Below are 27,791 nucleotides of genomic sequence, written 5' to 3' on the forward strand. Positions count from 1 at the left end.
GGCTGCTACTTGTGCTGGGCTTGGAGATTCCTGGGCTAAGCCAAACTGTGAATACAGGCTGGCTGCTGCTAGTGTTGGGCCTGGGGCCACCTAGCAATAGGTCCGTGGGCTGGGGGCTCACTGAGGCCAGCTGTTGCTCGTTTCATAGGATTTAGTAAGGTGGGAAGCCGGAGCCAAATCAGCCATTCATATGGAAAAGTTAGTTAATAGTTTGGGTGGGCCCGTAAGTTGGGTGGGAATGGGAAGGTGTCTCTGGGGATATCCAGGGTGGGGCAAACAAATGTTAGCCAGATTGACGGAGTCTCAGATATGGTGCTGGCCTGGCAGCTTTGTAGCTCTGTGGTGGGGAGAGCTCAGAAAGGTACAATGGCCTCTGCCCGCTTTTCTATCTGAGAGAAACCTGTCCCCCAGCTCTCGCCGTGATGCCGGACTCATCAGGTCCTCCCTTTATGCCACAGGTGCCTCTCAAGCTACTGCTCTGGTGCTGGAGCTCAGAGGGAGGGAGTGTAAGTCCATGAGTGGGTTCTTTAGGAGGAGCTGCTTGGGGCTCCAGAAGTTTCTTCCACCGACTCAATCCATGCTGGTTTTTGCAGCCAGAAGTTATAAGGACTTATCGTCCTGGCACTGGAACCCTGGGCTACGGGGCCTGGCATGGGGCTGGGATTCCTCACTCCCAAGATACCCCTCCCAAAGTTTTATCCACCACACGTGGACGTGGGACCAGCCCGTCTGCGTCTGCGACCCTCCCACCAGTCTGGGTTTCTTTAATTCTGTAGTTGTCAGACTTCCATTCACCTCCATTTCTGACAGTTCTGAGTGATGCCTGTTCTGTATTTTACCTCTAATTTTGAAGCTGTAATTGTGCGAGCAGCTGAGCCATGTCTGCCTGTGCCTCCATCTTGACCAGAAGTGGAGACTTACTTCAAAGACGGAAATAAACTGCATTTTTCTTTCACAATTGAAATGTGTCAACCACTGTAAAAAAGCGATGTATTTAAATAGTTTAAAATATAATTGCGATGTAGGAAACTGGCTATCTTCTCTGTCAAAAGGGCCATCAGTCAAGTGATTAAGCGTCAAGGCAACAGGTCACACAGGACAGCTGATTAATGCCTATTTCTAGTAGAGTGTGGCAAAAAGGGGTATTCATTGACTGGAGTATTGTCTGGATTGCATGACAATATGTTCTCCCAGTTTTCATTCTCATCTAAGTACCTTCTCAGTCTGCCTCATCTTTCTGACCTTTAAATATTGGAGCTCTGTGAAATTACAACCTCGGTGTCAACTGTGAAGTGAAACCCCCCAAATCACAGCCCCTTCTCTGTGTACCCAGAGACACTATGTAAAATCTCTAGCTGGTCATCTCCCCTGTGCCTCACTGCCTTTAAACCTGATCTTCCTCCAGTACCCCCCCTCTCTATAAATGACACGCAGATTTTTTCTTCTCAGCTGCTCAAACCAAACACTTGGAAGATATATTCCCCCCTCCAAGGACAAGGTCCACCACCATCAAGTTTTGTCTACCCTAATCCCTAAACATTTCTTAAATACTCCCTTGCTCAGGCCCCATGGATCTCACCCTGGCCCACAGGCCATCATCATGCACTGCCAGGACAAGTTCAACACCACCTACACTCGGGTCACCCTACTTCCGTTCCTGCTTCTCTCACATCCATTCTCCACAACAGTAGACACAGTAAGTCCTCAATTAACATCACTGGGTTCTTGGAAACTGCGACTTTAAACAGAGTGGCATATAATGAAACCAATTTTACCGCAGGCCAATTGATACGCACGACTTAAGTCCCTACAGCATATTTCTGGCCATGAAACCATCACCTAACTTCTAAGTAAAGACCCCCAAAACATCTGATACTGAATATTGAAATAGATGTAGACTATACATATACTTAAGAGAGATTAATAAAAACAAGTAAGATAATGATTTCCTGACCCACTTTTTCCAACTCAGGGTCCAGGATGGGCAGAGCCTCTCCGGGCAGCTCAGGGCACGTGGCAGCGACCTCCCAAACAGGACAACTATTTACTATTGCGCACGCACCCTGTGCCGGACCTGGGGAAGCAGCAGGAAGGGGACAGACGAGACCCCTTCCTGGGTGAGGCTTCAAGTCTAGGGCAATTTTCTAAATTGCTACTTAAAAGGCTGGCCCTGGGCGGAATTCTGAGAGGAAACTACTCCTGCCCCCCACGCGGCTCCCTAACCCCGATGGCCCAACAGCAGAAGGATCTGACGAAAAGAAAAGGGCCATCAGCAATCCTGAAAAGCTTATGTATTCCTTGGAGAACTAGTCGATAATCACCTGGAGAGCTGTTTTCAAATACCAATAAAAACTCATAGGATTCTGTAATAAAAAATGTACTAAACGTTACCCTAAATCTGGATTGGCACTGCCTGTCATTATAAACTGAAAGTAATTAAGAAAATACTCCTTTAAAACTGTCTACTATAAAAAAGTCTAATTTAAATATTTTCAAACGATGAAAAATAGCATCTGAATACTACGGTATCTACATTAAATGAACCCCCTCCCCCAAATGTTCATTATTAAAGCCAAGTTAGACAAGATAGTAGGAACAGGGGTACAAAGTATCAGAAACTCAGAAGAATTAGTTCTTATTCTTTTGGGTGTCTCACAAGTGTTTCCTGAAACTTCTCTAAAGGTTTCAACAGACAGATCTTGAAGGGACTCACAGAACTGGAGGACTGGAGTATTGGAGTCAGATCTTCGCTCCGTTGTTCACTATCATTGTGTCGATCTTAGATGAGTTAGAAAACGTCTCCTTACCTCCATTGCTCATACGTAGGATGAAATGGACAACAATGCTTTACCCCACAGAGTTTCCATGAAGATTAAATGAGTCAGTGAGATACTTTCTATGCCATGTCCAATACAACGGTGTCTTAAAACCAGTAATCGAACACTATGTCAACAGTGCAGTGACTGATGTAGCAGAATGAGTGGTACAATATATAAGCATTTTCTTCTTATGATTTTACTAATGTCTGGTGTAATTCTATTTCAAAAATTTGGGGAAATGTAAACAAAACTATTAAAATCTCTAAACTATATAAAGAGTGTATATTAATACTGAGCACAATCTAGGCAGATAAAATGCAAACCAAGAATTCAAGAAACGGCCATTGCTACTAAATATTCAAAGCTTAAACTAGGCTCTAAAATCACTCCTCTCTGGTAACCAAATAGCTAATTTAAGAGAACGTGCAGAAATGACATTACTGCTGTGTGGAGATGAGCCCTCCGTGAACTTCACCGGAAGCATTAATTTCTGTACCTGTTGTCCAATCAGCTGAGATATTGTCAAAGTAAACACACGCTGCCGCCTTGTGGGCTCACGGCACTAAGTAACCCAAAATTACCCATAAGAAAACTTAATTTTTAAAAGCAATTTCTGGTTCGGCTTTTTCTCTCGGTGAGATTCTCAAGGCAATTAATGACCAGGAGTAGATACATTCTTGCAATTTTAAGTAAGAATTCCTTCTACAATATAATGAAATAATGCATCAAATTCAACATTTATTTGTCATCTCTAACGTGTCTCATCCCTTAACCCCAGCAAAATTCTTTGTTAAATGTCCTCTTTTGAGGGGAATGAAACGCCTTTAAAATAAACTTATTACCAATGATGTGTTTGTGAGACATTAGGAAAAGCAAAAACCCACTGCCCTGAGAAAGCCTCTCAGTCCCCTCCATTCTCTGAATGCCGTTCTCCTTCGCTGCTACCTACTGGTTTTCACCTGTCCTGCCTAAGAAACTCCGAATATTGAAATTTTTCTTTCAGAAATGTTAAAACCACTGCCTGGTTTTGCTCATAACAGACACTCGGAGCAGTCAAAGTCAGACAGACAGAATGGCGGCTGCCGGGGCCGGTGGGCAGGGGAACAAGGAGTCACTGTTCAGATGGGTCCCAACTTCTGCTCTTACAAGTCAGGTACCAAGGACCTGGGAGGTACGATAGGGGGACGGACGGCAGTGAGAGCAGCCCGATCTTAGGATGCATTTTACTGCCACTGAGTGGTAACTTGTTGAGATAGTAAATTTTACATTATGTGCATTTTACCACAATAACAAATTTTCAGAGGAAAAAAACAGATACCACACCAATACCTGTGGGATACAGCTAATGTAGTACATAGAGAAAAATGTGTAACACAACTTATCTACAAGAAAGAAGGAAGAATTCAACTCAGTTTGAATCTTAAGAAACTACAAAGATAAGGGCAAATTAAACTTAAAGAAAGCAAAGAAAGAAAAAAAGGAACAGAAATCAATGAAACAGAAAACAGAAAAATACAGAGCATCAGCAAACCAGGAGCTGACTCTTTGAGAAGATAATAAAACTGATCTTCTTCAAGCAAAAAGAAATGAATACCTGGTTAGCCCTCCATATATTAAAAACTGAATTTGTCTTTAAAAATCTTCCCTCAGAGAAAGCTCAAGGCCGAGATTGCTGTATTAGAGAATTTGACAAGATATAAGAAAAAAATAATACCACTTATTTACTTATGTGTCCAAAAAATAATACCACTTATTTACCTATGTGGGTACACTCATTAGGAGAGCAAACCTAGGCACCAGAGCAAAGACATTCCAAGACCACAGCTGTGACCCTACCAGGTGGCTGCTATTCATCGTCCCATTGCAGAGGTGAAGAGACTGAGGGCTAGAGAGACTCAAAACTGGCCTCAGGCCACAGAACTAAAAACTGGCCGGCAACCTGGCTTCAGAACACGGATGCTTAACCGTAAGTGCTTCTCGAATTCCACTGAATCCTAAATACACCTGCAAAAGACAACACAGTCAGGAGTGTTGCCCAGTACTTACCTAGAGACTATGCTGGAACCATTATACAGATCGCTAGCGTATGACAGGGTGGCCAAAGGCCGTACTGAATTATACCGCGTGAACTTGGACAAGCATTCCTGAAAGTCATCTAGCTGGCTTGCTGTTCGACTGTCATCTACGTGGAGAAAACAAAGTGAAATCAATGACGGCAACAGCAAAGAGCAATATCCACAGATTAAGAGTAATCTTCTAAATAAAGACAATTCTTAACCAGTATTTTTAAAAGACATACATGCTCAAAATAATTAGCTAATTTTTCAACTTTAATAAAAATTTCTTAATGATTCTTGGAAAGACACTGGCTCAACACCAATGTGAATATACCATCGATTCTCTTTTTAAAAATAATTTCTTGTAAAAACAACAACAAAAGGACCACTAATTAAGAAAAGTTCACTCATTTACAATGAGACAAAAGTCCAATAATGGAGACAGTGAGGGTGAAGGACGCGCAGACACCAGCCAGGGTGTGAGTTCACAGAAGGAACAAGCGTACACAGAGCCAGCTCCACGCCCAGGTTCATTTACTCTCGGAACACAATTTACGGTAACTTAGAAGACAGTAACTGGTTAAGTTTTAAAAAGTGAGGCATTCATTCATATAATACTGTCATGTGTTTCAAATCCAATTACAGGAAGAGTAGAAAGCTGCCATGTTTAAATTACTGATTCTCAAACACGATGCAGTTTACAGCTGTGTCTTCTCAGTCCTACACATCTGGGTAGAAGACGGAAAACAACAGTTCCATCCAACAGAAGACTCGGAACTAAAGTCCGTTTCAGTAAACTAGTCATAACGCATTACGAGGAATTTAAATCGCTAAATCAATTTACGAAGGATCTGAGAATAAAGCTAATGTATTCTCCAATCTAGAAAAAGGCCTACGGTAGGAGCATAAATTTAAAAAAATCACTGTTTTACAAATTGCTTCAAGTTTGGACTTTATTTTTCCTTTCCAAAATGTGAAAAGTAAAAACATACAATTACTGGAGTGAGCTTCCTAGACTCCAATTGGAAGTGAGCCTGTTACAAAAGCGTGTTTTCATCCTTTCTTCCTTCCTCTAAGCTCACACACATTTACACACCCACACACAACTTTCCCAAGGCAACTTTCATGATCTCCCTTCCTAAATGTCCTCTGAAAACGGCAGTAGGCATAATAATTTTAAAATATATATAAGAACCACTAAGGGAAGAGTTGCATATTATATAACTAAGGAAAGTTATATAATACTCCCCACTAAGGGAAGTATTATAATATATAATACACAGAAAAGTATGTCTTTTATCTGGAGATGGTAGATTATTTTGAAGATAATTGTTGATATAAAGAACTTTATTCTGCAGGGTAGGCAAAAGTAGGTTTACAGTTGCTCGTATGGAAAAAATACAGTAACGAATAAATAATACAAAATAAAGTCTGTTTCGCACACTCACAACTCTTCCCCCCCACCCCCCGGAATGGAACCCAATTACTGAGGAAACTAAGTTTCTGTCCCTGATACTTTATCCTTTAAAAATGTAAGCACTAATTTCGCAAATTCATTAACAACCTATATTTAAAAAGCCCAGTTTGTAGTAATTCTATTCTAAAAACAGCAAAAGGAACAAATCAGCCTGTGATTCCGTAATGTTACTGAGATGAAGCTCCTGCCGCACAGAATTTACTCTCAGGAAATTCAACAAATCATCAATTAAACATGGGTTCACGCAAAAAAATCAACTGTACTACTGACTGGTTTGGGCATAACAGTTAATTGGTTCTCAAAAAAGTCAATGATCACAAAGTGGCTTAGATGTAATAGTTACTGGTTCTTTTCATATATAATCCTATTACTGTGAGCCATGTAATGTAATAAATACTTACTGGAATGGCGGTTATTTTAGATATTCATTTAAAATAATTTTGTAAAGATTTTATTTATTTATTTTTAGAGAGGGGCAGGGAGGGAGAAAGAGGAGAAAAGCATAAATGTATGGTTGCCTCTCACGTGCCCCCTACTGGGGACCTGGCCTGCAACCCAGGCATGAGCCCTGACTGGGAATCGAACCCGTGACCCTTTGGTTCGCAGCCCTGTGTTCAATACACTGAGCCACACCAGCCAGGGCTAAAATCATTTTAATGCTAATAATCTATTCTTTTAAATTTTGACATCAACCCCTAAGTACATAAAATTCACAGACATTCAATAATGTGTATTCTGTTGAAGCCATGATCTTTTTCTAGAATATTCTAGCCACCATACAGCCACTCATTACATTAACACCTACTTTCAACAGAAGTTATAAAGAAAGGACTAAAAATAGTTATTTTAGTATCTGAAAGTACAGGGATTAGATTTCACTTATCTGGGTATAAAAGGTAGGGGGTTATTTGCTTGCTTGGTTTACGGTCAACATCCACTCATACCTGGTGGCATTATCACCTCTCCTATTCTAATTACAAATGAGTTTCTAAAAGTGTATCTAATTAATTGTCTTTTTTTCTCCTCTGATATTTTATAATTTACCTCCTCTTTCAATTACAATTGAGAGCCAAGGCATTCATTTCTTAATCTGCATCCTTCATGTTCATAGCTGAAGACAAAAATTAGGGAAGGGAGGTGTGGGGTGGATTCTCATTTGAAAACACACAAAGGAACAATCAAACTTTTAGGTATCCTAGAAGGAAATCCGTATTCAGCAGCACAGAGTGTAGGTAACTGCACATTTGATGAGATACACTTGAGATTCCTAAACACTAAGGACAGCGCGTGTTGAGTATAATACAGCCATGGCCACAGATACAAAAATCTAATCTTCCCCCTGGTCTCATCGTTCTACCTTCCTGTAAACTACATCCCCAAATACACTACGTTTGTTTGTCATTACCTTTACTATCCCACAGCATGTCTTTAAATTTTTTAAGATTTTATTTATTTTTAGAAAGAGGGCAAGGCAAGGGGAAAGAGAGGGAGAGAAACGTCGATGTGAGAGAGGAACACTGATCAGCTGCCTCTCGCACATACCCCACCCAGGGACTGGGCCTGCAACCCACGCCTGTGCCCTGACCTCCATTAGAACTGGTGGCCTTTGGCTTTCCAGGACGCCGCCCAACTTCGCACTGGTCAGGATGTTACCTAAGAATTATTAATAATGAGTAGCCTACCCCAATCTCTATTACAGATTTCTCTTCATTTAAATGTCTGCAATTTGCCTGTGTTTGGATTCCAACATCACACACTGACAGATGACATCGGAAAGGGTTAACACAAACCCTCTGTCAATCAGAATGCAAGTCTCACACCACTTTCGGTTTAATAGTTCCCTGTTGCAATTTATAGACTAATTATAGAGGCTTAATAAAGGACTCAATTCTCAGGCAAGAAAATAGAAATACTCCATCTGTATAGCTTTTTAAAAAATAACATTTTATTAATGATGCTATTACAGTTGTCCTGACTTTTCCCCCTTTGTCCCTCACTCTACCCATATAAGTTCTTTGGCTACTCCTAGTAGCCAAAAGTATGGTATATTTCCTATACCATACTTTACATCCCCATGGCTATTCTGTAACTACATATTTGTCCTTAATCTCCTGACCTCTTCACCCATTCCCCCTCCCATCTAGCAACTGAAAAATGCTCTCCACACTCATGACTCTGTCTCTGTTCTTCTTGTTTGCTTAGTTTGGTTTTTTGATTCAACTGTTGATAGATTTGTATTTTTTGCTATTTTATTGTTCATAGTTTTCATCCTCTTTTCTTTACATAAGTCCCTTTAACATTTCATGTAATAATGGTTTCGTGGTGATGAACTTTAGTTTGTTTTTGTTTGGGAAGCTCTTTATCTGCTCTTAGATTCTATATTATGGCTTTGCTGGGTAGAGCAATCTTGGCTGTAGGTCCCTGCTTTTCATGACTTTGAAAATTTCTTTCCAATCCCTTCTAGCCTACAGTTTCTGTTGAGAAATCAGCTGATAGTCTCATGGGAACTCCCCTGTAGGGGACTAACTTGTCTTCTCTTGCGGCTTCTAGGATGCTCCCTTTATCTGTAACCTTTGGCATTTTAATTATGATGTGTTTGGGAGTGGGACTCTTTGCATCCATCTTGTTTGGGACTCTCTGTGCTTCCTGGACTTGCATGTTTATTTCCTTCCCCAAATTAAGAAACTTTTCTTTCATTATTTTTTTCAAATAGATTTCCAATTTCTTGCTCTTTCTCTTCTCCTTCTGATAATAACCTTAAGATACAAATGTTATACTTTTTGAAGTTGTCCTAGAGGCTACATTTACTATCTTCATTTTTTGAATTCTTTTTTCTTACTGTTCTGATTGGTTGTTTTTTGGTTCCTTATGTTCCAAGTCTTGATTTGTGATTCTCAGCTTTATCCACTGTACTGCCATTTCCCTGTAAATTGTTCTTTGTTTCAATTAGTGAATTCTTCGCTTCTGACTGGATCTTTTTTATGCTGTTGAGATCCTCACTAAGTTCCTTGAGCATCATTAGAACTAGTGCCATGAACTCTGCATCTGATACATTGCGTATCTCCATTTTGTTTAGCTCTCTTTTGGGAGTTTTGATCTGTTCTTTCATCTGGGCCATGTATCTTTGCCTCCTCATTTGGGAAGACTTCCCTGTGTTTGCTTCTATGTATTAGGTAGAACTGCTTTGACTCCGTGTCTTGGTGGTGTGGCCCAATGTAGGTGTCCTGTAGGGTCCAGTGGCACAGCCTTGCCTATCACCCAAGCTGGGTTACTCAAGGTGCACCCTTCATGTGGGCTGAGTGCAACCTCCTCTTGTAGTTGAGTCTTGATTACTGTTGGCAAGTTATAGGAGGGATTGACCCAGGTCAGTCAGCTGCAAGGACTAGCTGTGACCACTGACCATAGCCCTTTTCTCTCCACAAAGGATCAGCTGTGCAGGGGCAGTGTGGTGGTGCTCTGACGTGGTCTTTAGCTGCCCACTGGGTGTGCAGGCCATGGGGTTTACTGGGTGGTTTGGTCCCCAATCTGTATTTTGTCCTGGGCCACCCTACCTGACCTATAAAATAATCTGAGATGGCTGGTACTTTTGCCAGGCTTAGAAATTCCCTGGCAAAGCCAATTTGTGAATCTAGGCTGGGTGCTACTAGGACTGGGGCTTCTGAGGCCAGCTATTGCTTTATAGAATTTAGGAAATTGTAGGGCTGGCTTTAGCTCAGCGGGCACTTCGATTCACATTCACAAGGATTTAGGAAGTTGTAATGCATGAGCCAAGATCAGCCATTCACACGCCAGAGCAGCCTGGGTGGGGCGGAGTATCTAGGGACCTCCAAGGTGGGTCGAACAGTGTTAACCATGTGGGGGTATGGTTTAGAATAGGGACGACGGCCTCTGCTTGCCCTGATGCCGACACCTCAGCCTCTCCCGGTACAACACTGGTGCCTTTCAAGCTCTTACTCCAGTGTAGGAGCTCAGAGGGAGTGACTCTGAGTAGGTGAGTCCGTGAGTGGGTTCTTTAAGTGGAACTGCTTGGGGCTCCAGCAGTTTCTTCCACCAACTCAATCCCCATTGGTTTTTGTAGCCAGGAATTGTGGGGACTTATCTCCCTGGCACTGGAGCCCTGGGCTGGAGGGCCTCATGGGGTCTGGGACTCCTCACTCCCAAGATATCCCTCCCAAATTTTAATCCACCAAACGTGGGTGAGGGACCAGCTCGTTCTGCATCTGTTTCCCTACCAGTCTGGATGGATGTGGCTTCCCTAATTCCACAGTTGTCAGACTTCTATTCAAGTAGATTTCTGACGGTTCTGAGTGATGGTTTTTCTATATTTTCATTGTAATTTTGCTGTGGTTGTGGGAAGAGGCAAGCTATGTCTGTCTACAATGCCATCAATTATTAACCAGAAGTCTGTAATTGATGACTGTTAACTTCAAACACGCTTATTGACAAAGCTTGGCTTATTCCTGTTTTTCATAGGAAAAATGCTGTGTAAACTTAATAAAACTTCTTTCCTCCTCCATCAGTCTTGAGGCATATTTGTCCGAAGGGTCTGAGCAGTGTGTTAATTGAATACAAACATGTGTACTCAAGAGAAAACCAAGACAAAATTTTCAAGAACTAATAAAATATCAGGCACTATTTGTCTTGGTCACCCTCATTTTGAGCAGGTGTACTACTCATGACATCAACTGACTGAGCAGGCAAATTATATCACTCATTTTAAATTATATGCACCACCTACAAAACTTTAAAAAAAACCTGTAGGGTCGGTAGTAATGTCCCAACTTCCGTGGTAAGCATACGTACCAAGAAAAGCTAAAGCTCAGAGCTAACAAAGGGCAGTAAGAATATTCTCTGCTCTCACACCCATTCTTTGCTAAGTTATTTCCTATACTTTGAACATGCTTGCTGCTTACCTTTCTTAGTTCATTAATACTAGCCTTGACTAAACACTCTTCAGAAATGCCTACACTGTTCCCTCTCACATTTTCCCATTTTCCATTTGGCCTGTTTCACTCCCAGCTTTGGTAGTGGATATTATTCTCTATTCTCATAACATCCATTGCATATTTATATAACATATATAGTTCACTGTATAATGATGATAATCCCAAACACAGAAAGGGAACAAAAGTAGCTTAAAGAACATGGGAAGGCCATGTTCTTTAAGATCTCTAAGAACCTTCACAGTGCTCTGGTGGACTGTGTCAAAAACACACACTTTCGCTTACAAACAATACGTTCCACGAATCAGCACAGAAAGCTAGAAGTGGACCTGAAATATAAATGCGAGACATTTTAAGAACTCCTGAATGTGTACCTGAGATACGAGACATCCTTGTAGAAAAGTAACATTGCTCTAAGTCTTCAAAATGAGCAGTGAGTCGTTTCCGTCTGGAAGCCAACGTGCTGTTATACCACGGCTGTTTCTTCGTCTAAGGTGATTAACGAGAAGACACATAGAGCTGAGAAAAAAAATAACCCTTTTTCTGCACGTAGTAACAAAAAGTTCATCATATTAGAATAATTACAAATGGTAAATGAAACCCACAGTTCTTAAACATTTTCCAAGTGAAAATAGGTTCATAAGGCCTATTTTATAAAACTAAGATGAGAAGCTTCTTTCAATTCTCTGAATTAAATAAACATAAAATCCATTGTAACTGCCATTCTAAAATTCAGAATTCTAAGAATTTTAACATGCAGAAATTGTCAGAAAACAATTATCAAAACAAAACTTGCTTGACTGTATAGAATATGTATTTAAGTTAAAATTAAATATTAGACTAAGGGGCAGTAACATGCATGCACTAATAGTTTGACATACACAACACAAGTCTGAGCTGCAAAGGTTCATTTATATGCAGATTCTTCAATAAATACTGTAAATATATTTTCTCTTCCTTATGATTTTAAGAACATTTTCTCTGCTCTACTTACTTCATTGTAACAACATAGTACATTAATAGCATGTATCGTATTTTGCTGTGTATAATGCACAGTTCTCTGCCCAAATTTTTGAGGGAAAAATAAGGATGCACATTATACATGGGTAGTACTAATTTTGTATCTATATAAGTGTTTTTAATTCTTTTATTTAGGCTGTGTGTTAAAGTGTAACTCTAGAAAGCAGTAACAATATCCATATGCAAAATACCCAGGAATAAGATGATCTGTTTTGTTTCTAAATATATATAAATAAAGAGTCAAACTAAAAAATTGAAATGAGAGATACTTTCCTGAAAGTGTGGGCCAAAAACACAGGTGCATGTTATACATGGGAGCTCATTACACACGGCAAAATACAGTCATGCATCTAACATACAAATGTGTGGTCCCCAGTGTTGTTCAAGGGTGAAAGGTATATATTACCTACACCATGTTAATTCAAAAGATAAAACAACTCTTCTAAAAATGGTTATTAACTACTATGCTTGAGGCATATAAACTGATGCAGAGATAATTTACACAATGAGACCTTGAGAGATGCTACAAGCTCACTGGTAACTATGCCGCAATTGCAAATGTATTAAGTAAGAAATATTAAGGCATTGTTATGAACACAACATTGAAGTGACCCCCTGCTAAAACTAGATGGCAGGCAACAACCATATTATAAAGCAGTGCTTGAATCACAACTCAGAAAGACAATTTCCAAGAAAAAGCAGACCAATAACTAACAAGGAAGATGAACTCAGACAGGTGACAATAAAAAAATCCACGGTGCAGGCAGCAGAAAGAGGACCATACCACCTACTTGGGGTCAAATACCCACACAGGACAAGAACTAGAACTGAGGTTTGGAGGCCTCTGAAAAGAGAATTTGCAAACTGGTTTATAAATCTGAAGGAGTTAAAAGATATATCTACAATAAAAGATAAAACGCAAGAATATAGGAAATTTGAAAGAGAGGATAAGAGATAAAAAAATGATGTTTTCAATACTCAAGAGACTCAGAGAAAGAGTAATAGACTGAAAAAGAAATATTTAAAGAAGCGATGTTGAAAATTTTCCAGAACTGAATACAGACACAGAAATTTTACTGAAGATCATAACCCGTAAGCAACACATAAGGAACAAATTGTTAGTATCCTGAATACATTTTTAAAAGACTCTTGCAAGTAAATAAGAAAAAGACTAATAAAACATGTGAAAACACATGAAAGACATTTCACAGAAGATAAAACATGAACGGCCATAACAAAAAAGATGTGACCTTGTAGTGACAGGAAAATGCAAAATAAAACTACAATGAAGTTCTATTTATCACCCACTAAAGTGGCAATTGTTTGGAAATTCAATAGTACTAATTATTAATCAGAATGTGGAGAAACTGGAACTCATATAAACTTGCAGTGAGTTTTAAATTAATAAAATGACTTTGAAAAACAATTGATATTTTATCAAAATACAGAAATATTGATGTATATACCAAATAATCCTCACTTCCTCTCATAGGCACAGAATCTAAAGAAAGTCTCACACCTGTGCCTCAGGAGACATGTGCAAAGATGCTCTTAAGAGCAAAAACAAAAGCTACAGAAATATGTTGAATGCATATAAATCGGACAACTGGTAAATTGTGGTGTAGTAACAAAATGGAATACTACACACAGTGAATAGGAATCAACCACAGCCACAGACATCAGAGTGAATCTCTAAAAACACAAGTCTCAGAAAACGATATACTATGGTATCATTTCTATAAAATCTAAACTTAGTCAAACCAAATAACTAAAAAAGAAACAAATATATATTCTTTTCCTGCATATAATAATAAAAAGTTCATCACATTAGAATTACACAAACAAAAACTATATGATCAAAAACATTTTCTTTTCACGATGATAAAAATAAGTACATTACCACATAAACTGAATACACAAATAAACATGTATTTTAAAATGACTCACTTTTTTCCTTTTACTATAAAAGATAATATTAGGTCAATTTGTAAAATTTGAGTAAGGTACAGGCATCATATAATAGTACTGTAAAAACATTACCTTCTTTAATTTTAAAATTATATTGTGATTATATAAGACAGAACAGAACAAAACTTCAGAAAAGGAACTAAGGGAAATGGAGATAATCAACATATCAGATGCAGAGCTCAAAACACTGGTTATCAGGATGCTCCAGGAACTTACTGGGTACTTCAATAGCATAAAAAAGACCCAGGCAGAAAGGAAGGTTACAGTAAGTGAAATAAAAAAATATATACAGAGACCTAACAGAGGAGAGGATGAAGCTGAGAATCAAATCAACAATTTGGAACACAAGGAAAGGAAAAGAATTCAACCGGAACAGCAGGAAGAAAAAATTCAAAAGAACAAGGAAAGGCTTAGGAACCTCTGGGGCAACTTTAAAGGTACCAACATCTGGATCATAGGGGCGCCAGAAGGAGAAGAGAAAGAGCAAGAACTTGAAAACTTATTTGAAACGATAATGAAAGAAAACTTCCTTAATTTGGTGAAGGAAATAGACATGCGAGTCCAGAAAGCACAGTCTCCCAAACAAGATGGACCCACGTAGGACCACACCAAGACACATCATAATTAAAATGCCAAAGGCTAAAGATAAAGGGAGCATCCTAAAAGCAGCAAAAGAAAAGCAGACAGTTACCTACAAATGAGTTCCTGTAAGACTAAAAAAAGACCTTTGCAAGCTAGAAAGGACTGGCAAGAAGGATTCAAAGTGATAAAAAGCAAGGACTGACCACTTAGATCACTCTATCCAGCAAAGCTATCATTTAGCATTGAGCAACAGGTAAGGTGCCTCCCAGACAATGAAAAACTAAAGGAGTTCAACATCACCAGGCCACTATTATATGAAATGCTAAAGGGAATTATATAAGAAAAAGAATATCAAAATGAACATTAAAATGGCAAAAAAGTAAACTTCTCGAATTTTAAAATTATATTGTGATTATTTAAGACAATATCCTTGATTTGAAGGAAACATACACTGAAGTACTTAGAGGCAAAGGAACATTATGTCTGTACATTCTGCAAACAAACCAGACAAAAACTTGTATGTAAAAGAGAGAAAGAATGACAATGATAAGCAAACGTGATTAAATGTTAGCATCTGAACAACCTGAATAAAGAAGAATATAAAGGAATTCTTTTTATCACTCTTGTAACGTTTCTCAAAATCTAAAATTATTTCAGTACAGAAATTTTCTTCAAAAAGGTCAAGCCTCAGTTAGATTTGACAAATATCAGCATCCCCCAAATCAGAGATGAACAGAGTCAAAATAATCTTACAATTAATTAGAAGGTGAAGCTAGAGTTTATTTTACTCAAACCTGTAGTTTACTTTCCGCAGAGAAACATAATGATGAGTAATCAATCCATCCACACATTATAATGATCTTATCCCTGAAACAGTGCCCTGATGTTCATAATTCCCTCTTACAGTATTTGCCTCTTCTCAACACCCAAGAGGACTTTTATCAGTATGTTTAAAAATTTTTTTTAACTCATTAACGAGCCAATGAATAGTTGGTTGTGCGTCAGAGCTACTCGCATCTAACCAACGCCACAGCATTCAGAACACAGCCCTGTGTCTGGACATCCCAGTGAACCGACCTTGGATTTTACGTCTCAGATGGTTATTACATTGAGGGTGCCACTAAAACATATTGTTAACTGTGTAATTTACCTGAGAACTGCCACTGAAACCTGGAGGTTGGCTGTACTCTGTGGAATCAATAATACTACTGTAAAATGAAGAGAAAAAACATGTGATTTCAGGTGTTTACATTATTCTAGCAACAAAAAAGTAAAACTAAAATATATAAATCCAATACTTAAATTTCTAAGCAAAGAAAATATTTATTGGTAATAATTAGACATAAAATAAATTCATAACCCTTAAACAAAATAAATCAGCAATTATTTCAACAATTTACTCCTACACCCCACGATGTGAAACATGTAGACCGTGAAAGAATGTCAACAGGACATGGTCCCAGGACAGGGGTGGACACAGATGTGTGTGACTCGGCTGGCTGGCAGGTAGGTTAGTGAGCTGTCTATCGAAGGAAGAGCAGTGGGGAAGGGCACGAGCACGCCACCATGACGGTCAGCTGACGCTGCCGTGCACTGAAGAGCCACGTACCCTTGGACGAGCACCTCCCAAACATTCAGCGTCCTATCTGCCGCGTGAGGCGAGTGGGGATGCACTTGTCTCTGGAATATCCAGAGTCCCTTCCAGATTCAAAATGGGATGATAATCATCTCGCATGAAAGAAAACCATCAAAAGGATGGAACAAAGGGTAAAATACCAATAATCTTTCCTTCAGAATCTAACACCCATACACCGGCTGTCTGCTCCGGTCAAACAGAATCCGCGTTCTGTGCTGGTCCTTTCCATGTGGTCAGATTGTCTGTGCATTCTCCTACTTAACTCTAGACAAGCCTCTGGAAGTCCAGACTGACTCTTTCCTACTCGTTCCGTTCTATCCTGCCACCTTCTCCCTGTCACTTTCCCATCTTTACAAACGAAACAAACCAGTCTGTGAAGAACATTAACACCTGAAACGGCATAACAGATACACCACCCATGATAAGCCAACAGCTGTTTACAGTTTCTGCTATAGAAATGTTTATTCTTGTCTACCCTGACAAATTGAAGCAATTGAGGGTCCCGATCAGAATGGCCCTCTCTACATGAATACACATAATAACTATTTTACTCCAGCACTCAAACATCCTCAAAGGCTGTAACATGAGAGGCACTCCTAAGAAATCCCTTAGCGGTGAATTTCATCCCTTAGTGGCTAAATGACTGGGCAAGTTACTAATATTAACTGGCCTCTGGTTTCTCCATCTATTGAATGAGGAAAGCACTTCAGAGAGGTGTGAGATTTAAACGAGTGTATTAAGTTCTCAGTAAATTTCCAAAAAATGGTGAAAATTAAAAAATTTTAACCTCTACTAATAAAAGTAGTCAATAACATTCAACCTCACATTTCCAAAAATATAACAAAGCAGATGAAACTGTCCGCACAGCAGTCTTTTCGAATAGCAGCACACAGGAAAGGAGCTCAAGTCACTGTGTTCCTCACTGTCCCTGCGTAAGACTCAGTTCTACAAGAAAGAGCCTTCTGAACGCTCACAGTGAACATTAGAGAGTTAACACCACCTTCCAATGGGTTTCCTCCGATGAAACGTGAGCAATGCTTAGCTTGCCTGCACAGACTCACACACCGCAGAACCAGATCCCATGCTAGCTTCTGGGTACCGCATCCTGGGACTAGTGGGGTTAAAAATGAGGAGGTCCCGTGCATCCAGAACATCTCTCTATTACTTTCACTAGTAAAACCCGACCCCCTAGCATTTGTATACACATCAATAAAAATTACGTAGCTGCATGTTTAGAGGTCGATAGAATGGAGCAATTTATAGATATGGTTTTTTATGACGTTATAATTCAGATTTCTTTGACCACAAGTCTGAACAATGGTACTGATATATTAGCACATTAGTGTGTAGTGAGATAACAACATTTCAAATACATGTTAAATACTCATCAGATACAGACCTCAATATGGAGATTACCAGAGGGAAAGAGGAGGGTGGGGGACATCTAAGACAGTAAAGGGGGGACAAATGGTAATGGAAGGAGACTCGATTTGGGATGGTGAACACAAAATATACAGATAATGTACTTTAGAACTGTATGCCTGAAGCCTACATAATTTTATTAACTAATTTCACCCCCCAAATTCAATAAAAATACTCATCAATAATGTACTATAGAACTGTATGCCCAAAGCCTATATAATTTTAATTATATGGGCTTTTAATTAACCAATTATATAGGCTTTAATTAACCAATTTCACCCCCCAAATTCAATAAAAAATACTCATCTATTTGTGAAAGATATTCAAATTACAAGTTCTAAATAGTGTTTTAGAATATCTGCAGAGTTTAAAATTTATTTTACATCAGGTTTTAATTGTATTCACTAATAAAACCTTGTACTTGCATACAGACTGTGATGGAAGAAATCTGAAAAATAAAGCCCTCTGATTCTGCTTGTTAAATGGATGGGTATGAGTGTGTGTGTGAGTGTGTATGTGTGTTTGTGTGTGAGAGAGAGAGAGAGAGGGAGAGTCACGTGGTCGGAAGAGTGCATCAGAACGCTGTGACCAGGCTGGGCCCTCCTGACTCGGCCACTGTGTCAGGTCCCCAACTTGAAGTCGGCCATGGTCACCAGGCGGCAGTTACAACAGAGACAGTAACAGCCACCACTTATCAAGCATTTACTACACCCAGGCACTGGCCTAAATAATTTCCACCTCATATCTCCCATGTAGATACTATTTTCCTTCTGATGTCTCAAGGGAGGAAACTCAGGCTGGGCAAGGTAATATATCTGGCCCAAGGTAACAAAGTTAGCAAACAGCAGACTTAGGATTCCAACCCATGCAGTCAGGGTCACGGTCTACGCTGAACCACCATGCTGGACATAACTAAAGGAAAAAATGGGAAAAACAGCAACCTATAAATGTAAAACAGAATCATCAGCTGGTTGAAGTCCACGTCAATAAAGTTCTAAAAACTTAATAAATACATCAAAAAGCCAGTGTCAGGGTAGTGACTAGAGCTGACTTGAGGACGGCACAGGTTCATCGAGGTGGAGCGAGTAAGGTGACAAAGAAACCCCTCCTGTCTGGCCGTGGACAACCAGAAGCTTTGCTGAAGATGACGTGCTGTTTACCGGGGCCAGGAAGGAAACTCAGTCATTCATGACCAGGCGTCGCACAACGCTCACTTAAATCACTTGCTTCCAAAGCAAAGATGCACACTTCATAATTAACACTTCAGTCAATTTTTTTTATATAAGCTCTATCTGCAAGGAGTAGGAGTCTGAGAGAAAACAGTTCACTCTTGGTAAAAATAACAGGTGACTAACTTTAGATTGGGCTTGTGTTTGAAAAAGGACGACTCCTTTGAGTCATTAACAGACACAACATTAGTTCGTTATGCAGAATTTTTAAACTGTTAACAAAAGAGGTCATTTAAGACAACATACAGAAAATAAATATAAGGTTTCAATTAAGGGAATTAAATGAATCAAGAAATGCTGTGTACACAAGAAATTAGACTAACTGCTGTCATTTGTTTTTTTCATTAGTAGAAACTTAAGACAGAGAAAAATAAACTTTACATTTAATAAACCATGTGGAGCTATAGCCAAAACCTGTTCCTTACCAATATTCTATATAAAATTATCAAACCAGTTCCCCAAAACATACTAAGCAACATGTAACATGAGAATAATCTAACTTATAAATTTTAGTAATGATTAATTAAAATTGAGTGTGGTTTTATTTTAAGCCAGTAGTTTGTCACTATTTTATTGCCTTATATCCAAAGCAATAATCCTTACTGTTACAAGCAGACCAGGGCTAATCGCCTTTTTCTCAGAATAGTATTTGTTCTCAGTTACTTAACACAGAGCTTCTTCTCTGTGACAGTAATACACACATTATGTCCTTTAAGAACTGAAGCACTGAATTTCAAATTAGAGTAAATCCCATTTACTAAACCATCATAAGTTCTGTGGCCCTAATTTTGCAGGTAGCTCAGGAGGGAGATGCTGGAAATTAGTCTTCCTGTTGGCCTCTCCCTCTCCAATCCACACCCCCTTTAACACATGACACAACTGTGCACACAAGTCCTTCACAATCAGTGCGACAATGACGGCCACAGCTAACACTTACTGGGTGTGTACTAGTGCCAGGCAGTACTCTCATTTCCTACATGTACCATCGTGTTTTATCAATCAAGACAGGCATTATCACCCTCCCTTTGTGGATGAGAAAACAGAAGTGTACTGAAGTTAATAAACTTGCCTACAGTCAAACTGCTAAAGGTCTGTGGAGCGGAAACCTGAACTCAGGCAGGGTAACCCCAGAATCTGCGTGTATGACCGTCGGAGTGACATGCGTTTTGCCGTCCTGAAGAGTCACTACCCTGCCGTTTCTAACTGAAAGTTTCCACTCGTGTGCCTTTCACCATTTCATTCTCAACTCTGATGGCTTCCAAACCCTTTCACCCGCCAAGGCTGTGCCCCTGCGTTGGGGCGCTGGCGAGCACTGACGGTGTGGTGCTGGGCAGATCACTTCGTCTCTGTGCCTCAGCTCCTCACCTGCAAAATGAGGATTAAAAACCCCACCAGCCACACAGCACTTGTTCGGAGGGGTCTATTAGCAGATGCATGTAAACTATAAAATGACGCCTAAGACGCAGATGCTGTTTTAATCTGACAGTTGCAGCTTTTGCAAATAAACACAGCTCTCCTCTTGATCTGACTTTAACTTTTCTGGCTCTCCCAAGCCTGGGAACTTGACTTGAGCCATGTCAAGATATTAAAGAAAGATATGTGACTTTATAGAGCAGAGACTGAAATAATTCAATATCCTTACCCCGTCCTCCCCAAATATGAAAGTTTAAAGACAGTTAAAAAACTTTAGTGTTGAATATTTGAGCTTTTATGAAAGAGAAAATCAGCATATCTGATTTAAGGATTTAAAAACACGTCAATAATACATAGTCTCTACCAAACCAATATTTTTAAAGTATGATGCTGCACACCTGCATTTTTTAAAATTTGCTTTTGTTCTATCCTCACCCAAGGACATGCTTAGAGAGGGGAAGGCAGGGGAAGAGAGAGGGAGAGAAACACTGATTGGATGGATGCCTTGTAGCCCAACCCAGAATCGACTCCACGACCTTTCAGTCTATGGGATGACCCCTCCAACCGACTGCGCCACACCAGCCAGGGCCCACAGCTGCACCTGAATCTCTGCAAACCACCCAGACCCGATGACCAGCTGTGGGAGTGGGGCTCAAAGGGCTGCATTTCAAACGTAAGTCTTGACAGATACTCTCACACAGTGCAGCCTGGCCTGCTTGCACCTCGAATTCAGAGCTGGGAGAGGCTGTCAGTAACTTCGTCAAGCAGTGACGACGACAGTTTATAACAAGGACTTAAAGGTGTTTTCAAAAAGTCCTGGAATGACTACTAATCAAGTATGATTCCTAAAGTTTCAGAGTTAAAATTCATTTCATTATTTTAATTCTCGGAACTGAAAGTCTGCGTACATCACATTTTAAGCGGAAGAACTGACTTGCCAGCATAACGTCTCACCCTCCGGCTGTGGAATCCCGCCAGCAGGGTCCCGGGGTCTGTCACACTCACAGCTGGGTCCCCAGGGCCTGGAACGGGGTTTTATACATGCCCAATACACCCCTAAAACTGGTGAGTGACTAAGAATAAAGTCTTCAAATATTCTAAATAAATGAACTTACACTGTTTCAAAGGTAGTTTCATAATATGCTACCCATTACCTATCAACCTTGTAAGAAATTACAGATGTAAGAAGAGTATCCTCTCCATTATCGCCAAGGAAGTTTGATTTATGCATTTTGTGTTTCTTTTTGTTTTAGTTCAAGTTAAAAATTCTGTAAGATTCTTGCATAGTCCTCCCTCGCCTATGACATCAAGTTCAACTCCTTTGCATGGAACAAGGTCAGAGTTAAGGCAGGTATCCCTTGTACTCCCAACAATAAAACAATCGACCATTTCCACTACTTCTACACACCAGATAAACTTCTTTAAAATACAGCAAAACATTATTTATGTTCAGAAGTCCCCGTGCATGTGTAGCAGAGATTTCTGAAGATATATTTGTAATCACCTAAGCTTGGGGAGAAGCTATGTAAGAGATGAATCCAGGAAGTTTCTCGGCAAAAGGAACAGTACATGTAAAGGTGGTACCTAGCAACCTGGTTTGGGAGTTCAGTTCCAACACGCAAAAACAGTAGGCAGGGCACAGGTGAGTGTGAAGGGCCACGCAGAAGAGCTGATGCTGAACCAGTTTGCATACAGTGGAAAGCCACGGAAGGATTTCACGCAGGAGAGGAACACAATCAGATGAAACTAGCAGGAGGGCAGTTAAACCCCCCCCACCCCAGACTCTGTGTGATCCCGAGTCTAAACAGGCAGCGGGAAGAGGGCCGTCAGGACATGGCGACTACAGCTGATTCTGACACAGAGAAGACGGGATCCAGGGTGTGCGCGGGGGAGGCGCGTTTGCCTTTCTCTGTTCATTTCAGTGCAAACTCTAATCATAAACCCAGAGACTATGGTGTAAGGGATTCAATGACCTGACATGTAAAGAAGCTTCTCATTATAGAAATAAGTGAAACCACAAACAGGCCTTTAAAAAACTAAATCTGCTTAATAGAGAAACCCAAACATTATGGTGAGGAATAAAAACAAAAACTGTCTGGTATTTAAATAATAGAACTAACAATTATGAGGGGAAGTTATTATACTTGCAACTACATACTAGTTCTTAGAAATAAAGAAAAATCAGACACTGACAGTTTAACATGACACTCCTCCCAGCCCCAAACTTAAGGGTCGTTTTCCAAGAGTGCTTAAGGGCAACACCATTTCCCCCAAGTGTCTCTCTCAGATTTTGATGAATATTCAAAGTACTTATTTTAGTAAAATGTCAAAACACTCTTCTGAAGGAAGTATCACGTCCGCCTATTCTCCCTCCTTCCACTATTCCCCAGCCTGCCAGAATCTCACCTGACGACAGCTTCGTACTGTATTTTAGCAAATCTCCCACGACGCTTTCACAGATTTCAAGGAACCCTGTGTCTTTTACAAGACGTGCTCCTTTACAATGCCCCAGTTCTTGCCTTTTGCACTGATGACGTCCGACTGCACGCCTCGTCTCCTCTGCTCCGGACTGCTGCCGTGCTCCCTAACCCTCCTCTGGCTTCCAAGGGCAGGGGCTGAAAGGGACACAGCTCTTCTCTAGCCTCCATGTGGAAACCCCAGCAAGTATTTTAAAATCTAAATTACACCCTGCTCAAAACTTCCTCATGATTTTCAATCATATTTACACTCCATTCATGTGTCCTCTTAAATGCCAGCTCCTTGGAGAAGCCTGACTAAGCAAACTAAAACAGAATCCTCTGCAAACCCCTGGTATGTCTACCATTACCTCCGAAGGTACTACTTACATGTATCTGCCACCGCATGACAAATTTGCTTGTGTGGTATCTTCCCCAACCTCCACACACACAGCAGCGCCCCCAAAGGCAGGTGTCATAAGGATAGGGGCTCTGCCAACTAGATCGAACATCTAGAACAGTGTCAAGCACGTCAGGGGCATTGGATAAACAGATCCAGTTACATGAATATAATACATCACATCACATGATAATAAAAACCATCAGTAAGAGACTGAGTAACAAGGACCTGAGTAACAACAGATACAAAGACATGCTACTATCAGAGAGGGATATGATGATCAGAACTGTCCGTTTCTTAGTGAATACTTTGTGATATGACCACCTCTGCTTGCCTGTATGCTCCACATAATAAATATTCCATGGACAAAGATCCCATGTATATTAGAAAGTAAATGCTAAGCTTAAAAATAACAATATACCAGAGGCTGAGTCATGCCGAAGTGTTTTAAATAGAGTTAAGGTTGGACAAAAACAAGCTGAGCTGCACGGCTGACGTGACTGCAGAACCAACTCGGACCCACAAGGACACGCACACGATGGCAAACAGCAAGCATCCGGGCTGCCCCTCGGCCAGCGCACCCCGGGGCCCCTTTCCCCACACGTGGCCCAAACCAGGCCCACGGGAGCTACCCTCCACCGACAGGTTCCGAAGGCTGGCTAAGCTCTTCCACTGGCATTAGACCACCTGAGCTATTTGTCTAAAAAGCCTCCATTGGACCATTAGCGTAAATGGAGTAGCAAGTTAAAAACATGTAAAATCGTTATACTTTGAACATTTCAAGCAAAAACATTCAAAATTTGGGTAGTTATTTCATCAAGTCTGAGCTGAGAAGGAACCACAGACACACTGTAACCCACAAACACTGCACGAGGTGTTAACTCTCCGAAGCCTGGACAAAGGCAATCCCTGCTCTAACCGAGCACACGGAAGAGCAGGCTGCCCAACACAATCCAAGGGAGCTGTGCGCAGATGCCAGGGGGATCGAAACTAACCGACTCAATGCCCTCATTTTCAATCCAAGGAAATCTGCCCCCCAAAACTCAGTAAATGATGGGAAGCGCTCAAGGTTTTACTTTATTAAAATTTCCCTTAATGTTACCATTTCGTGGTCTCAAACTATGGATTTTAATGTCACTGAATTTTTCATTCACAAGATATTAAAAGCTACCGTTATTTCAAGAAATCCACAGAACCTTTAATCCAACAGTGAATTCATAACATTACATTATACTGCTCAGTGACTGTTTCTGGCATGAAAATTCAAAGATTTAAAAAACCCAGATGGGTAACTTGAATCTCATTTCTAGATCATGACCAAAAGTAATTTCTCAGGGGTTTTGAACATCGCGTGGAAGAGGTCCCAAGGACGAGCAGCACATGTGCACATGTGACATGAACCCTACGTGATCACGCGTGTGAGCTCTGTACCTGTGTGACGGAGAGGGGGCTTCAAACTGAGGCACTGTGCTGTCCTCGCTGACGGGAGAGTACAGGCCACTCATTTCCTGAAAGCAGAAGTATTCGAGTTATAACTGAGTTATACAGAAGATGCATAAACCAAAACCAGATATGACAGTATGTTCCTTTCTAACCCCAGGTTTTTATCCTCCCTTTTTGCCTCAACGAGCCTTCCTCTCCAGAATGCAAAAGAATAACTAAAAAAGTTAAGACATAAGCCTTTTATATGGTACACATTGTTAAAAAACTAGAAATTCTTTAATAAACATTGTTAATCACTAATAAAGCCACCAATGCCAAAAAAAAGAGAGAAATATATTGTAAATACAGTTGGCCCTTAAACAACGTGGGGGTCAGGAGCACCAACTCCCAACCTCCCTATGTGTTTGCTATAACTTTTGACTCCCCCAAATTTCACCACTAATAGCCTATTATTGACCAGAAGCCTTATTATTTATAACACAGTCAATTAATTAAAATATATTCTGTATGCTACATGTATTATACACTGTATTCTTACAATAAAGTAAACTAGAGGAAAGAAAATATTGTTAAGAAAATCACAAGGAAGAGGGGATACATTAAAAGCATTTATTGAAAAGAAAGCCCTGCACATAGGCGGACCTGCGCAGTTCAACGCTGTGCTGGTCAAGGGCCGACAGCATTTCCACGCGGAGTGCAGCGCACTCTGAACAGCGGCCTGGCTCCCCGCCGACCTGGGTGGGTGCCCACCGAGAAACACTGGGGCAAAAGCAACAGCAGGGTAACCGGGTCACTGGGTTCGGTTCTCGGAGGGAAGGGAAGGCAGACCGTGTCAGTCTCTACTTTTAAATACCCCTGCAAACACTTTAAAAGGCAACACTTCTCTTGATTCAAATATTAGCTGTTCGAGTAAATACGAACACTGAGTTTTGATCATTAATCCAGAGTAAAAGGCCTCTTAATCAAGTATCACTGCGTAAACTGTGCCTCTGACTCACACCAACAATGTGGCTTTCTTCCTTATGCTCGACATTTCGATTGACGGAAAAACAGCAAATTTTAAAATGCCACTACAGATCCATAATCAAGCAGAATCACTTCTGACTAATCCAAACTCTCAGTGTGATCAAATATAGGTTAGGAATGCCACATGGGACACTGAACTTCCACTAACAGAAAACTCAACACCAGTCAAGATGTACCAGCAAAAGAAACATGTAACACATGTGAACAATTAAAAATATACAGTGAATTTAAATACAGCTGAAGACAGTAACAGTAACCTCACATCATAATTAATAACAGCCTATAAGCCTGTCAAAGATGGTCCCATGGGTTTGTAAATTCTATCACACTGCAAATTCTTAGACTTTTGATGATATGCTCTCATATCTCTTTCTGAATTATGTTAGCACCTAGCAATGCACAGTAAATAAGTAAAAAATTGTTTACCTAAAAGAATGAAATTGTGACATATTTTAATATTAACAATTGAGGGTTTCGTGGGAGCGGATTTATGTCAACATGACGGCATCCAAAATAACTGAGTGATTTTTTCAACCTGCCCCCAAATTATGGCAATAAAACAAAGTGAAAACAAATTCAGAATGCACTTCATCATCAAGAACGTGATACTTTTTCTATAAAATGCACTCTCAAAACTAAAGTAACATCTATTACTTTCTACATAATGTTGTTAAGTCCAAGCCCATAAATTTAATGCAGCAATTTAAAGGAATTTCAATTTCATGAAACTGAAAAACAGCTACAGAGGTGAGAAATTCTTGGTATCTTACTTCCACTCTTTTAATATCCTCTTCCAAAACACTTAGCTCCTTCTGGATCTGTTCCAGTTGCTGGAGATAAAAGAGGAAAGAAAACGCATAAACCAAACCGTATCGATATCACCAAGATTACAAAATAATTTTACATTTGAAAACTGACTTCTAGAAAACTGGGTACAAATGGTAAATTACAGGGATGAAAACCACTCACAAAAGATCTGGAAGTCCTTATGTAAATGAATAGTCTTAATATTTAACAAAGTAAAATGAATTTCTTTAATGGAAAAAGAATTGATTTTATAATGAAAAGATGAACAATAATAACAATGCGATGTATTAAAAATACAAGATATCCAAAGAACCTCATTTAATTGTCAGCAATTAATGTCAGCAGGTCAGCTGTTAACCCCATTTAAAAAATAAAAATTAGCCTCACAGAGGTTATATTCTCCCATCCAACAGCAAAAACAAGTTGGCATCTCAACATCTGCTTTCTAGCATTTTTTAAAACATATTTAAGATAATGTTTTATCTTTGATTACCTTACCTACTGAATTATAACCTTCTTCCATGCCATTTACATGCAAACACTTTAACTGCTGAATCACATTCAATACATTTATTTAACCATTGCCCCTCCACCATATTTTTGTTTGCAAACTATTTTAAGTACTTCTGAAACATAAGTCTGAATTTCAAATTTTACTAAGAAATTGTTCAAAATGAAACTATTAGAAACAAGGAATTAGCAAATCTTCACTATATAAAACAAAACTGCTTTCTAGAAACACTATACCAACTTAAAATGCTATCACCAGTATATGTAAGTGGCTGTCTTACTCTTGATTCAAACTGGCAGAGCTGGAGTTCAAATCAAGACAGCCTTCCAGCTCCAGAAAGCGTGCTGTGAACCACACTACACCACACGCTTCTTGAAAGCAGTACCTTACTGTTTATCACTTCTTTCATGTCTGCTGAGGTTAAACAGAGTTCTAAGATTTCTTAACATCAGAACCTTCTCTTCTGTGGCAACATATACATAGTTGATAATATAACTGATAACTCATTAATTCAATTATTAGCCAGTCCTACACATTTTGCTAAGCCCTGGGAAAAACACGATTTAGAAACCCAGAGACCTT

The 27,791-nt window shown here is 39.9% G+C and overlaps 1 protein-coding gene across 3 annotated transcripts in view; it reads right to left on the bottom strand.

Annotated features, from left to right (window-relative positions):
- The window catches only part of COP1 (COP1 E3 ubiquitin ligase), a 114,343-nt gene that overhangs the window by 45,883 nt on the left and 40,669 nt on the right, over positions 1–27,791 (bottom strand). For all 3 annotated transcript variants that reach the window (XM_037145577.2, XM_037145578.2, XM_037145576.2), the window contains 5 exons: positions 26,662–26,721; positions 24,854–24,930; positions 16,017–16,074; positions 11,671–11,785; positions 4,866–5,001 (listed from right to left, as the gene is read on the bottom strand). In XM_037145577.2, the coding sequence (XP_037001472.1) occupies positions 4,866–5,001; positions 11,671–11,785; positions 16,017–16,074; positions 24,854–24,930; positions 26,662–26,721 (446 nt within the window). The remainder of the gene's footprint in view (positions 1–4,865; positions 5,002–11,670; positions 11,786–16,016; positions 16,075–24,853; positions 24,931–26,661; positions 26,722–27,791) is intronic.

This window comes from Artibeus jamaicensis, unplaced genomic scaffold (assembly GCF_021234435.1).
Source record: "Artibeus jamaicensis isolate MK-2021 breed Jamaican fruit bat unplaced genomic scaffold, CSHL_Jam_final contig_327, whole genome shotgun sequence".
NCBI lineage: Eukaryota > Metazoa > Chordata > Mammalia > Chiroptera > Phyllostomidae > Artibeus > Artibeus jamaicensis.